This window comes from Pogona vitticeps, chromosome 4 (genome assembly GCF_051106095.1).
Source record: "Pogona vitticeps strain Pit_001003342236 chromosome 4, PviZW2.1, whole genome shotgun sequence".
Taxonomy (NCBI): domain Eukaryota; kingdom Metazoa; phylum Chordata; class Lepidosauria; order Squamata; family Agamidae; genus Pogona; species Pogona vitticeps.
In genome coordinates this window covers 130,470,517-130,483,669 of record NC_135786.1, presented here as the reverse complement: position 1 = coordinate 130,483,669, position 13,153 = coordinate 130,470,517, and the positions used below count along the sequence as shown (strand labels likewise).

General features: G+C 43.9%; 1 protein-coding gene across 19 annotated transcripts in view; it reads left to right on the top strand.

Annotated features, from left to right (window-relative positions):
• The window catches only part of LOC110082095 (protocadherin alpha-C2), a 239,021-nt gene that overhangs the window by 140,525 nt on the left and 85,343 nt on the right, over positions 1-13,153 (top strand). For 2 of the 19 annotated variants that reach the window (XM_020799371.3, XM_078392496.1), the window contains exon 1: positions 948-3,619. The exons of the other annotated variants lie outside the window; for them this stretch is intronic. In XM_020799371.3, coding sequence (XP_020655030.3) covers positions 1,193-3,619 — 2,427 coding nt within the window. In that variant the 5' untranslated portion in view covers positions 948-1,192. Of the gene's footprint in view, positions 1-947; positions 3,620-13,153 lie in introns of those variants that run through there. 19 annotated transcript variants of the gene reach the window in all.

Below are 13,153 nucleotides of genomic sequence, written 5' to 3'. Positions count from 1 at the left end.
AGACGCAAGCGCGCGCACACACTTGACTCTGGCGCACAACCCCAGTTCCTTCAAGTAACTGCGCTTCATAGTAACGAAACCATGAAAATGGGTTAGGATGATGCAAGCCTCTGAGCTAGTCTTTACGTACTCCTCCTCCAATATCTCCTCAGAATCAACTTGAACCCAAGGCTAGTGTCCCCTAATAATTTATATTCCAAAATAATGAATAGAAGAGTTATTGAGGCCACATCCTTTGTCCGCTCAATTGATGTCAGTGAAGACGCTGAAGCTGATTTACACGCACGCATCCAGCAAAGCCCCCTTCGTGACAGGTGCTTAGAAGCTGCCCAGCGAAGGGGGCAAGATGGGGGGAGAGGAGGGGGGAGGAGTGGCAGAGGGCAAAGGCAGCCCACTCCGCGCGCTCTCGGGGGAAGCTCGCGTGAATTCTTTATATCCCAAGAACGCTCCTGCTGATCTCAGGTCGCTTCGATTTATATCCATCGATTCCCCCCCCCCCTTCCAGGTACGTGCCGCCTCTCACACACAGCCCTCTCCAGACCGCTACAGACCACCACGGGCTGTCTGGGAAGCGGCGTGGTTAGCCTGGGCGTTTTCCGTTGCGGGGAAACGAAGAGCCGGGGCGGGCGGGGGATCCAGAGGTTTTCCCAAGGAAGCATGAGGTCTCCTCCTCCGCAGTTACCGGAGGCGAAGATGGGAGAGGCAGATCCCATCCCCCTTCCCCCCCCCCCCCCCCGCCAGCAGCTCGTTTCCCTGCGGATCCAGCAGCCGTCGTCGGTCAATGTCTGCGCGCCTTTCTCGGCTCAATTTTCCATTTCCCCCCTGACCTACTGATACATTAGTATGAGCCACTCCGGATCTTGCCATTCGCGTAGAGGCTCCTAGGCGGCGCTGTGCGGCAGAGTGGGGCCTATGTGTGTAACCGGAGCGCTTTCCCTTTCACATGATCTCATCCGGAGCCGAAGGCAGCCGCTGCCTTGGCAGAGGACTAGCTCTCGCTGGCTCAGCACAAGAGAAGCGAGCGGCGGCGAGCCATGACTCCGGCCGGCGCCTGGAAGAGCAGGTGCTCTCCCCGCACGGTTTTTTAGCCGCCCTCCAGTCCGCTTGCTTTGGCTCCGTGCGGAAAACGGGATTATGTTACCATTGACTCGATCTGCAGGGAGCTGAGCCGGAGGAAGCCAGGGAAAGAAGAATGCGGGTCCATTTAATGGTGTGCTGCCTTATTTTCTATACCGTGAATGGACAAGTAGAGTACTCCATCCCCGAAGAAACGGAGAGCGGCGCGCCTGTCGGGAATCTGGCGAAGGATCTGAGCATCGATGCAGCATCTCTCCCCTCCCGGAAATTCCGCATGATCTCCAGCTCAAGTAAGCAATATTTTAGCCTCAATGCAAGCACCGGAGCTTTGTTTGTTCTAGAGCCCGTCGACCGGGAACAGATCTGTGCACTAAAACCCACCTGCTCTCTGAATTACGAACTGGTGCTGGAAAATCCACTGGAGCTTTACAAAATGCAGTTTAAGATCTTGGACGTGAACGACAACGCCCCCACCTTCCCGCTCCGGGAGTACCACTTAAACGTGGCCGAATTCCTGGCCCCGGGAGCCCGCTTCACCCTCCCCAATGCCCAGGACCCCGACGAAGGCATCAACAGCGTCCAGAGCTACACGCTGAGCTCCAACGAGCATTTCCGACTGGAGATGCAAACGCGCGGGGACGGGAGCCGCTATCCGGAGCTGGTGCTGGAAAAGCCCTTGGACCGGGAGCAGCAAGCCACGCACAGGCTGGTCATCACTGCCAAAGACGGAGGGAGTCCCCAGAGGTCCGGAGACGCCCAGGTCGTGGTCACCGTCCTTGACACCAACGACAACGCCCCTGCTTTCGAGCACTCCGTCTACCGGGCCAGCGTCTCGGAGAATTCCCCCAACGGCACCCTGGTCACACGGGTGCACGCCACGGACCTAGACGAAGGTCAGAACGGAGAGGTCCGATACTCGTTCAGCAACAGCACACCGGTTCAGCTCCAGAAGATGTTCCGCATCGACCCCCAAACGGGGGAGGTCAAAGTCAACGGGGTTTTAAACGTCCAGAAGCCCCTGCTGGAGATGTTTATTGAGGCGAGAGATAAGGGGGTCTTTGGGATGTCCAGCGTTGCCAAATTGCTGGTGGAGGTAACAGATGTGAATAACAATGCCCCGGAAATCACCGTCACCTCGCTTTCTAGCCCCATCCCAGAGGATTCCTTGCTGGGCACAGTGATCGCTCTCTTGAGCATCACAGATGAAGACCCTGGAGAAAACGGGAAGGTCATTTGCCAGATCCCCACCAACATCCCCTTCCAACTCAAGTCCTCCTTCGACAGTTACTACAGTTTGGTCACCAGTGGCCTTCTAGACCGGGAGCGGGTCAGCGAGTACAACATAACTGTCACTGCTTCTGATCTGGGCTCCCCTCCCATCGCCACTCAGAAGACACTGTGGGTCCAAATTGCAGATGTGAACGACAATCCCCCCAAATTCCTCAACCAGATGCGTGAAGTTTCTGTAACAGAGAACAACAGGCCTGGGGTGTCCCTTTTCCACGTGTCAGCCTCTGATCCAGACCTGGGTGAGAATGGTCGGGTCTCCTATCTACTCAGGGACATTGACATCCAAGGCAGCTCCTTGTCCAGCTATTTGGCCATTGATGCCAACACTGGAGTTGTTTATGCAGAGGGCTCTTTTGACTTTGAGCAACTTCAGAGCTTCCACTTCCAGGTGGAGGCCAAGGACAATGGTTCCCCACACCTGGCTTCTGCTTTTATTGTCAGCATTACCATTCTAGATCAGAATGACAATGCCCCCATCATTTTGTACCCAGGGGTGAGGAATGGCTCCATGGCAGTAGAAATTGTGCCCCGCCTGGCAGATGCTGACTACCTTGTCACCAAGGTGGTGGCCCATGATCCAGACAGTGGACAGAATGCTTGGCTTTCTTATCACCTCTTGCAGTCTTCCGACCCCAGTCTGTTTCGGGTTTCACCCAATGCTGGAGAGCTCAGGACTAGTCGCTCCATGAGGTCTAGTGACCCCATCAAGCATAAAGTAGTGGTTATGGTGAAGGACAGTGGGGAGCCCCCTCTCTCCTCCTCTGTGACATTGGGCATCTTGCTGGCTGATTCTCTCCCTCAGGCACTCCCAGACTTTGATGACAGCTTGGAAGCGCGTGGGCAGCAGCTGTCCAAATTGAACTTCTACTTGATCATAGCTCTGGCCTGCCTTTCTTTTGTCTTCCTTGGGTTTCTAATCTTCCTTCTTGCCATCCGACTTTTCCACTGTAGGACTAGCCCTTCCCGTGGGTGCTGCTGTTGCCCCATGGATGAATACGAGAAGTACCGCTACAATGTCCGCATGCTCCCAAGCTCTCATTTCACACCAGAGATGGTTGAGGTGGCAGGAATGGGGAAACTTACGCACACTTATTTGTATAGGGCGGCCTTGGGTGTTGGGCCTAGCAATAACAACTTGATGCCCAATGGAGATGTCGGAAATCTTTCCAAGGGGGCAGGATTATTACAAGTGCCAGCATCTTGCATTCAAGTGCAGAAGGTGAAGAGTGACCACTTTAATGCCATTCTGGTGGTAAGCAGTTTTTTTTTTAATTGATGTTTGTCTTGGTCATGTCAAGGAGGTGTATAGCAAAAATAGATGTTTGGTATATGCTTATATGCCCCAGTTATATACCGTTTGTTTCAAAATAGATTGTGTTGGTTTTAAGAAGAAGGGGATAGATAGATGTCTTTACATCCACCAATTTGCATAACATGTGAAAAAAAAGACAGAATAAAAGAACAATAAACAAATAGAATATACTGTATTTGCTTCTCATATTTTTTCTTCCTCATGATGATAGACTTCAGAATTAATGACCAGAATGAAAGAACTTCATGTAATATGTACTGAATTTGTAGAATTATGTCATTCTGGTCTGTGGCTTAGAAGGTTTTATTAGAAAGATATTAAGTAAGTTCATGGAGGATAGACCTGTCAACAGTTATTAACCTTGGCCACTAAAGGGAAATGTTCAGAGGGTATGTTCAAAGGAATGCCAGTTGTTGGGTATTGAAAATAATTGGGAGGACTGTTCCATTTGTACTTTGCTAATTTCAGAGGTTTGCCATTTAATATTAACTTATATTTAAGGGACGTGGTGGTGCTGCGGGTTAAACCGCAGAAGCCTCTGTGCTGCAAGGTCAGAAGACCAGCAGTTGTAAGATCGAATCCACGTGACAGAGTGAGCTCCCGTCACTTGTCCCAGCTCCCGCCAACCTAGCAGTTAGTCACACTGGCCACCTGACCATGGAAACTGTCTTCGGACAAATGCTGGCTCTATGGCTTGGAAATGGGGATGAGCACCACACCCTAGTTGGGCACGACTGGATTAAATGTCATGGGGAAAGGGGAACCTTTACCTATATTTATTTGTTACATTTATATTCTCATTTTCCTTTACTTGAGTGTATGGGACTCCTCCCCAATTTATCCACATAACATTTTTGTGAGGTAAATCAAGCTCAGAGAATCTTTGACTGGACAACGGTCATGTAGTGGATTTCATGGTAGGCATTTAAATCCAATTTCTCTGAGTTGTAGTCCAACACAGATCATGATCCTACATTACTCTTTCCTGGAAACAGGATGCTGGACTTCATGTATCCTTGGTCTGAGAAGGGATCTTCTCATATTCCTATATTCTGCAACAGAATTACTGGTTGGTAAATTATAAGGCCAGCTGTTAGGGAAATTACTTTGGCCAGTTAAAATTTTGGTTCACACATTTATTTTACTTTGGATTGTCACCAATTTACTTTACTTCAGCTCTTTCACTTAAAAAGATAGATTTAAATTCTTTATCTTGTTTTATTTTAAATTAAAATGGCAATATATTGTTCCATTTCATCAACAGAGATGCATATAGGTATTATTTTAAAAAACGTGTATCTTCTTAATTTTTTTTCGCAAAGAAAAAGATCCAAAATATTTTTTATTTGATTGACTTTACTTAGTGAAATTGTTAATTCATTTCAGAAAAATTACTTTCCGTAATCATAAACCACTACCTTCAAAGATAAAGTTGAGGGCCACCAATGGAGCACTGCCTTTGTGATTTCAAAGGTAAGGTTGAGGGCCACCAATGCAGCACTGCCTTTGTGATTTCTGGAATTCATTCAGAGAATACTAGACTAGCTAAATGTCAGTCTGATCCAGAAAGTCATGTATTTCTGTCAACAATACTTTATACATGTTTCCTGGCAAAATAATTAGCATATGTCTGTCAGGAGTATAATACAATAGGGCTGTCTGTGCCAGAGTAGCTGAATTTAGGTATCAGTGCTTTTGTTTTTGCTGAATCAAGAGCTTGATGTTTGATATCTATTACTTATCCTTTATGTTTATAAATTTCAAGGCTGTAAAAGAGGGATAAGCAAGTGGACTAAAGCAGTGAGTTGCCTTAACTTACTTTCAGTGTTGCCTCACAAAGCATCACTAGAAGAATTCAACACATCAAATAATCTAGGCCAAACTGTCAGACTTCCCCAGCCTGGTGCCTTCTAGACATGTTGGGTCAGAGCTTCCATGCTGCCAATCACCATACCTAGGTATGCTAGCCGGGGTAACTGGTAGGCACATAAGTTCATTTTTGTTTGGACTCTAGATCACAGAATTCTCCATTCTGGCAGTTCACCTCCCTAGTAATGGGGGCTGTAGTACAGCACACTTGAAGGAACCCAGGTTGAAGAAGGCAAAATTGCTTTATTGATGGATTTGCAACCATTTTCTACAATCCACTTGCACATATAAGAGACCCTTATATTGTGCTTTTTAATGTTTGGAATGCCTCTAACTATCAGCAATTAAAAAATAAACTCAGGGAGATCTAATCATAGATATCTCATGTCTTGGCTCTTTCTGGCCTCAGATGACAGGCATTTACACATGACTAGATGACCTGATACCCATGGAGTGAAGTGGCTTGAGTTTTGTGCATACACTCCGTTCCCAACAAAATTTCTTTGAAAAATGCCGTGCTGGTGCAACCAACTTCCAAATCAATATGCCTAGAATGAAATGGCAGCCTGCCTTTGCCTGATTCTTTTAAATAAATTAAGAATATATTTATTCTACACTACACAGTGGCAACAGTTTGATATGGCTTTAACTGGTATTGCTTCATCCTAAGGAGAGCTCTAGTACTATGGTTTAGAAGCAGGGGTGGGCAAAATGCGGCCCTCCAGATGTTGGTGAACTGCAACTCCCATAATTCCTAGCCCATACAGCCAATAGTGTGAGGAGAGTTGGGCCTAGCCCACCCAGTGAGGAATGTTGGGATTTGCAGTTCAGGAACATCTGGAGGGCCACACTTTGCCCAGGTGTCGTTTAGAGGAGTATACTAAAATTGGCTGGCAAAGAATTTAAATACCTTGCCCCGCCAAACAAAAATTCCCACAGTGGTTCAAATTTTATCAAACTACTATTGTAGTTGGATTTCTAGCTTGGTGTATTGGACAGACTAGGACTCTGGAGAACAGGGTTCAAATCCCCAGTTGGCTATGGAAACACACTGTGGGAGTAGAACTGGTAAAACCACTCTTTAAATATCCCACAATTTGAAAGCTCTATTAGGGTCACTGTAGTCAGTTCTGACTTGATGGCACAGAATATACACACTATTGTATACCATAGATATGCCTTGAGTTGTGATGATCAGTTTACTAACCCGGAAGTATAACAGCAAGAACTAGCTGTTGAAAAATTTAGAAGCCTTTGTATCAAATATATATTTTTCAGGCATAGGTATTTGAAATAGAAGTAGAATGTAAATTATGTTAGCTAATAATAATATTTGTCATATAAAATTATGTGTTACTGTACCTTTGTATACATAACCTTATCGGTTGACTTTATGTTGTTGAGGTCTTAATTAAAATTTCTGTGGGCCACCAGTGCAATTTACTCTGTTTTAAGGCATAACTAATTTAGAACATTGCTTTGTACTTATATGGTGCTTTAGAGTGTTTAAAACACACCACACACATTATCTTGTAATGTTTGCTACCATTCTGAAAGAAAGATTATTGTCATTGCACATTGGGAATGGTGGTGACAGTGGTAAGAAGGAGTGGCTATTTAAGGAGATCAAGAGATTTCATGGCTGAAAAGGGATTCAAGCTAGGGCAGTGTGATTCATAGCCCAGTGTTATTTAAATTACCAATATAATTTTAACAGTTACTGGCACAGGACACATTACTTTAAATACATTGCTAGAACATGCATCATAATATCATTGCTTAGAAGTAACTGCAGGGACCCAAATCATATTAAGAATGCAGCATGGGGACATTATTTTAGCATTTTCCCTTCCTATAGTCCTAGTCTGAAATTTAACCAGATCTACAATTTTCCTTGACAAAAATATCACATGAAATAGATGGATCCCTGGTTTTGATAGTGGAAATTGCAAGCACAGTTGACCTGCACAGTAGAAGACTGGGTTTCTGATGTAATAAAGATGCAAACTGTGAAATGAGAAAGCAGTAGTGTTGTCTCCATGGAGTTGAGAAATAACAGTTAAATTCAACATTTGATGAAGTTTGATGCTCTGAAATGAGGGTTGTGACTATCATCAAAGCATCAGCCATACATAATGAAAATCTTATGTTGCATGTGGAGGAAGGTTTTGAGGCTGACTGGCAAACCAGACATTAAGGGTAATACATATTCACAGCTATGAACACGTTTTCTCCCAACAGTGAGCTTTCCTGAGAGATGCATGCCTGAACAATCAGACTTACAAATTAAACCTATCCTTATGTTCTAATGACCAAGGACAAAACACCTATCTTCTCAAAATACAGAGATGAGGAAAAACATGTGCTTAGAAAGCAGACATCTTTCACACACTTACCTTGATGGAGTACGTCATCTAAATATGTGCCAAGCTTCTTGTGGTGGTTCAGATGAGGCTATAGCTGAGACCAGGCTGTAAGTGTTAAAGGGAATCAGCCAGGGAGTGCAACTGGAAGTGATGACTAATCACTACAGCCCCATATAGGTTTGGCTCCTGTGCTAAATCAGTGCAGGAAACAAGCTGTTGTGAATCACTCCCATTAAGGTCTGGTGGTAAAGAGACCTCCAGAAGGTTTCACGAAGCAGTCCACAAACAATAGCATCCAAAAACAACAGTTGCTTCCTGCACTGATTTAGCACAGGAGCCAAACCTATATGGGGCTATGGTGATTAGTCACTGCTTCCGGCTGCACTCCCTGGCTGATTCCCTTCAACACTTAGAGCCTGGTCTCAGCTAAGCCCTCAACTGAACCACCACGTCATGTAGTTTGGCCTTGAGGACATATTGGACTCAGCGAATTTGCCCTCAACGAAGATGTGAACCAAGTGCTTCCTAGCTGAGACATTATGCTGTTCACTGTCACACTGCCTTAATTATTTTCTTATATAGGGTGCTCATTAAATGATAGTTATTCAATAATTATTAGCTTGTTGGGGATGTAATTTAATTAAAAGGTGAGATGTCTTCATAGTGCAAAATGGACCTGCTTTGTTTCACAAATGCTAGGTTAGGATCAACCAAAGGAAAGAACTAAAAGCTGTGAACAGATGTTCGATAGAGCAGCTTTTGCTGAGGCTGATGTTGCGGAATGAGCTCTGCTTCTCCCTCTCTTTCTCACTGGTACTAATGCAGGCCCCTGCCTCTAGAATGAAAGCTGGCTGAAGCATGGGAGGGAGGAGTGCCAGGAATGCCCATCACTTATTTCCTTTCAATCACTTAACGTAATTATCTGATTAAAACAAATGTGAGGGAGCTGTGACCTTCCAGATGTTACTGGGTTCATGTTCCCATCAATACATATCATTTGAATGGGATAGATTTAGGCACATGCTTGCATCACACTCTGAAATCTTACAAAAGGGCAAAGCTAGAGGCAATTTAAAAGTGTGGTTGCAGCCCCCAAACAGTAGCCTCTGGATGCATTCTCCCTCCCACTCTGTATTATCTAGATCAACTTCCCTCATACACTGTTGTAATCACACTGACTATTATCCCACCTTTGCACCTCTACAACATTGGTTGTTGCTGGCACAGACATGAAATGCCTTGGCATGAGATCAGTGGAACATTATCACCTTATAGCTGCAAGTTACACCATGTAAGGCTGATGACAAAATCAACTGTGACAATTTTGTGGAAATAATTTTTTTTTCTGTTCCCCTCTGAAGGCCCAGAGGTTTCCATGAAATCCTTGTCCTAGTGGGGACCATGGGTATGAGAGGAATCTTTAATTTACAAAAATCACCACTGCTGGGATAACTTTACCAATGGCAGCAAGTTTCAAATGTATTGGACTCCCTCTCTTCCTGGCAGCCCCCAATGGCTTTCCCACAATGAAAGGGATTTGACAGGAACTTTGGGACCTTTGGGAGTAGAGCAGAAATGTTTTATTTCAAAAAAATAAAAATAAAAAAATGCCATGGCTGATGATATCTGCCTTCCATGGCGTAATTTATGGTAACAGGCTTCCAGCCTACAAACAGAATCAGTGGTATATTTTGTGTGACTCACAGGGTGAATTTTCTTTTAGTAGAAATGAAATCAGGAGGTTCAAAAGTGGTGCAGTGTTCTAATCGATTAAATATACAAACATATCTTCTGGGATGAATTATTGAGCACCTTCAGCTACAAGCATTCATTACTCAGTGAATATTATGAGAAATAAATAACACACCAGTTACAGTGGTAGTGGTAATGGCACTTATGGAAGTAAAAAAGGAAGCATTAGCTTGGATCAATACAAAACTTATTCCACTTTTCTCTCTGTGTCTCTATGTGCAACTGCTTGCTTTTTGTGCTGAAATTTACACTTATATTTTAAAGATGCAATCATAAGTGTACTTACTTGGGGAAAAACCATTTTAACAGTAGGATGTCTAACTGATTAGGCTGAAAATATTTGTTCACCGTTGCTATACCATTAGATTTTATGTTTTTTCTTGCCTCTATAAAGGATGAAACAAGCTGCAGTCTTTTTAACTTAAACAGTAAATGAAAGGAAATAAAAAAATGACTGAAATGTAGTGGGCACACCTATGTCATGGAAATGGTTATGATGTCATCACTTGGCACCATTAATAGTTATTTTATTTTAATTTAAACCTTTCTACCCACCCTTTCTACCCATGTGGTGGTGCTGTGGGCTAAACCGCAGAAGCCTGTGCTGCAGGGTCAGAAGACCAGCAGTCAAATGATCAAATCCACGCAACGGAGTGAGTGCCCGTTGCTTGTCCCAGCTCCTGCCAACCTAGCGGTTTGAAAGCATGCAAATGCAAGTAGATAAATAGGGACCACTTCGATGGGAAGGTAACAGCATTCTGTGTCTAAGTGGCACTGGCCATGTGACCACAGAAGATTGTCTTCGGACAAAACGCTGGCTCTATGGCTTGGAAACGGGGATGAGCACCGCCCCTTAGAGTCGAACACGACTGGACAAAAATTGTCAAGGGGAACCTTTACCTTTACCTTTTTACCCACCCTTCAGGTTCCCAGGCTCCTTAGGGATCACATTTGCCCTAGGGAAAGCCTTGGGAGCCTTGGGACCGAGGAGAGGGGAGCCTTTAAAATCAGAAGATCTCCACCAGATTACTGTCAGCAGTCTCAATTAGTGATGGGACCACTGGCAACAGTTTTCCTTAGAACTTGAAGGGAAGGTATAGGAAATTTTATATTAAATCAAAATAAATATTAAGGGCAATAGATGATGACATTATCACCATTTACGTGGCATAGTTGCACCAACTCAATTTCAGCCATTATTTGCTGTTAGTTAGATATGTTGAGATCTTAAACATTTTAGCAATATCACTTGGGTAGAATGCAAAAGCTTCAGTTCTGCTTGTCAAAATGGAATGTGTGATCCTGCAGTGTTTCGTCTCTGAAATCCAGGCCATGCCTCTAAAAATAGAACTGTAGACTTTCAGGAGAGGGAGAGGGAGCTGAACTTCATGTCATGCCATTTTCTTCATTTTGTGCCCTATGGTGTGGGAAAAGGCAACACAGAAAGCATGTCACAAGCTCTGACCTTAAAGCCAAAAAACTAAAAACAAAGCAAAAACACACACTTTATATGACAAAGAAATCAGAATTGTGTGACCTGGATGAATTATGTAAATTGGTCATGTTTGGCATGGATTGGCTTATTTTGCGTAAGATTCTTGTTTCTGGTGAGCAAGAGGAGGGAAAGAAGTTATGCAGAACCCCAAAGCATTCATTCACCTACTGAATGCCGACGTATGTGCTTTCCTCTTCCCTTGGCTTCAATGATTTCAGGAGCCATCACCTATAAAGTGTCAGAACTATTTCCCCTATGATATTAGCCAGACATTTTATGTATAAAAGACAAAAGGACGCCTGGAATTCTGAGGATCTTTTGTCTCATGGGCATGATGCCTTGGTGCTGAATGTGGCCCATATAATGCTATTTCCTCAGCTAGTAACCTTCCACCTATGAACTTTTTAAATACCTTTCTTCCAGGTGACTGAATGAGGTTTAGAAGGGAACGTCTGCAGCTCAATGCCACATCATGTGTAAATCCTCAGATTCCTAACCTTTTCTATATAATTTCCATACTTCACCGTGAATGATTCCTTTCAGGGTTTCTAGCGCTAGACTCAAAAGAGATCCCATAGCTCTGTTGCTCTTTAGGGAATCCCAGAAACTGCAGTTATCTATGATGGCTCCTCTTCTACCAGGCAGAGACAAGAGGCTTTCAAGCTGGTGCTAAGGGGCATTTTACTGAAAGGCAAAAAGAACCATTCTCCAATCCTTGCAGCAAATGTTTTGTCTAATCAGTTCTAACGTGGGGAATCCTCAACAGTGGGGAAATATCTTTTCACTCTTGCCTCTTCCTGCCATCTGTTCCTGTATTTCCAGCTGCTAATATTCACTCATGATGGTGACTTCTTTGCTTTCTCTCGATAGCCATCTAGACCTTTCCTCCCATCCTTTTCCCAAACTAATATGTGGACTATTCTGGTGTAGTCTTACTCCCACTACAATTTATAAGACATTTCCTCCAGAAACCTTCCCTAGGGTGTGGGGCGGGAAGAGGGAGTCCCTGACTGCACAATCCATTGCCTTGTTAGGTTTGAACCCTTTACTCATCTTTTTAGAATTCTTTCCCCATCCTTCTTCCCATGTATCTCTTGCCTCATGTCCCTCTTTACCCATCCTCCAGGATCCATCTTGTTTGTCCTTGTTTGGTAGTTTTTGCAGTACTCTACCTTTGTATGGGCTTTGTTCCAATCTTCTTTCCTGGTCTTGCCTCTGAAACATCTCTCAGCAAATAAATAATGAAACTTGACAAGAAAGCATCGTCACTTGTGTTTTAGAGCTGATACACCAATGACATTGTGCGGACAAAGAAAATGAAACTTTCTGCAAACTCAGGAAGAGAACAAGTGTATTGGATTACTCTTGACTAATTCTTAAAAGGTTATGTTCAAAAAACCAAGAACACTAGGAAGTTGATTAAAGGACAACAAATATTTAATTTCTGGTTGACTAATTGGAACATTGTTGACTAACATTGTGAATGCATCCTGGGAGGGGTATCCAGTCCTCAACTGGTGCGTTAGATGTCCTGGACTAGAACAGGCTACAGGATAGAAAGGGTGTGAAATGGTGATTGCACAAAGCAGGAAAAATTATAAACAAGATGCCTTAATTTTATTTCCCACAGTTTTATGCAAATCATATCCCTACCTGACTCAAATTTTATAAAACAAAACAAAGCAGAAAAAAAACAGGAGCTAGAAGGTCCAGCACAAAGATGACTTGTGACCATAAGCAAGGGGTGGCCTCCCAAAATTTTGGGCTAGGCACACCCCTGCTCTGTCCAAGAACTATTCTAGTTGGCACAGAAAATAAGGGGGATTGGGTCCCCTCTTCTACCCTCTTCCTAGTGATTTCAGCAGTGATTTGTCAGTGATCTGCTAGTGGGTTATGACAGTGGTTTATGAGTCAGGTATACAAGAATAAATGTTGCTTCTGCTTTTTGATCATTCAAATTCAGGGTTACCCATAGGAATTGACTTGGATTCA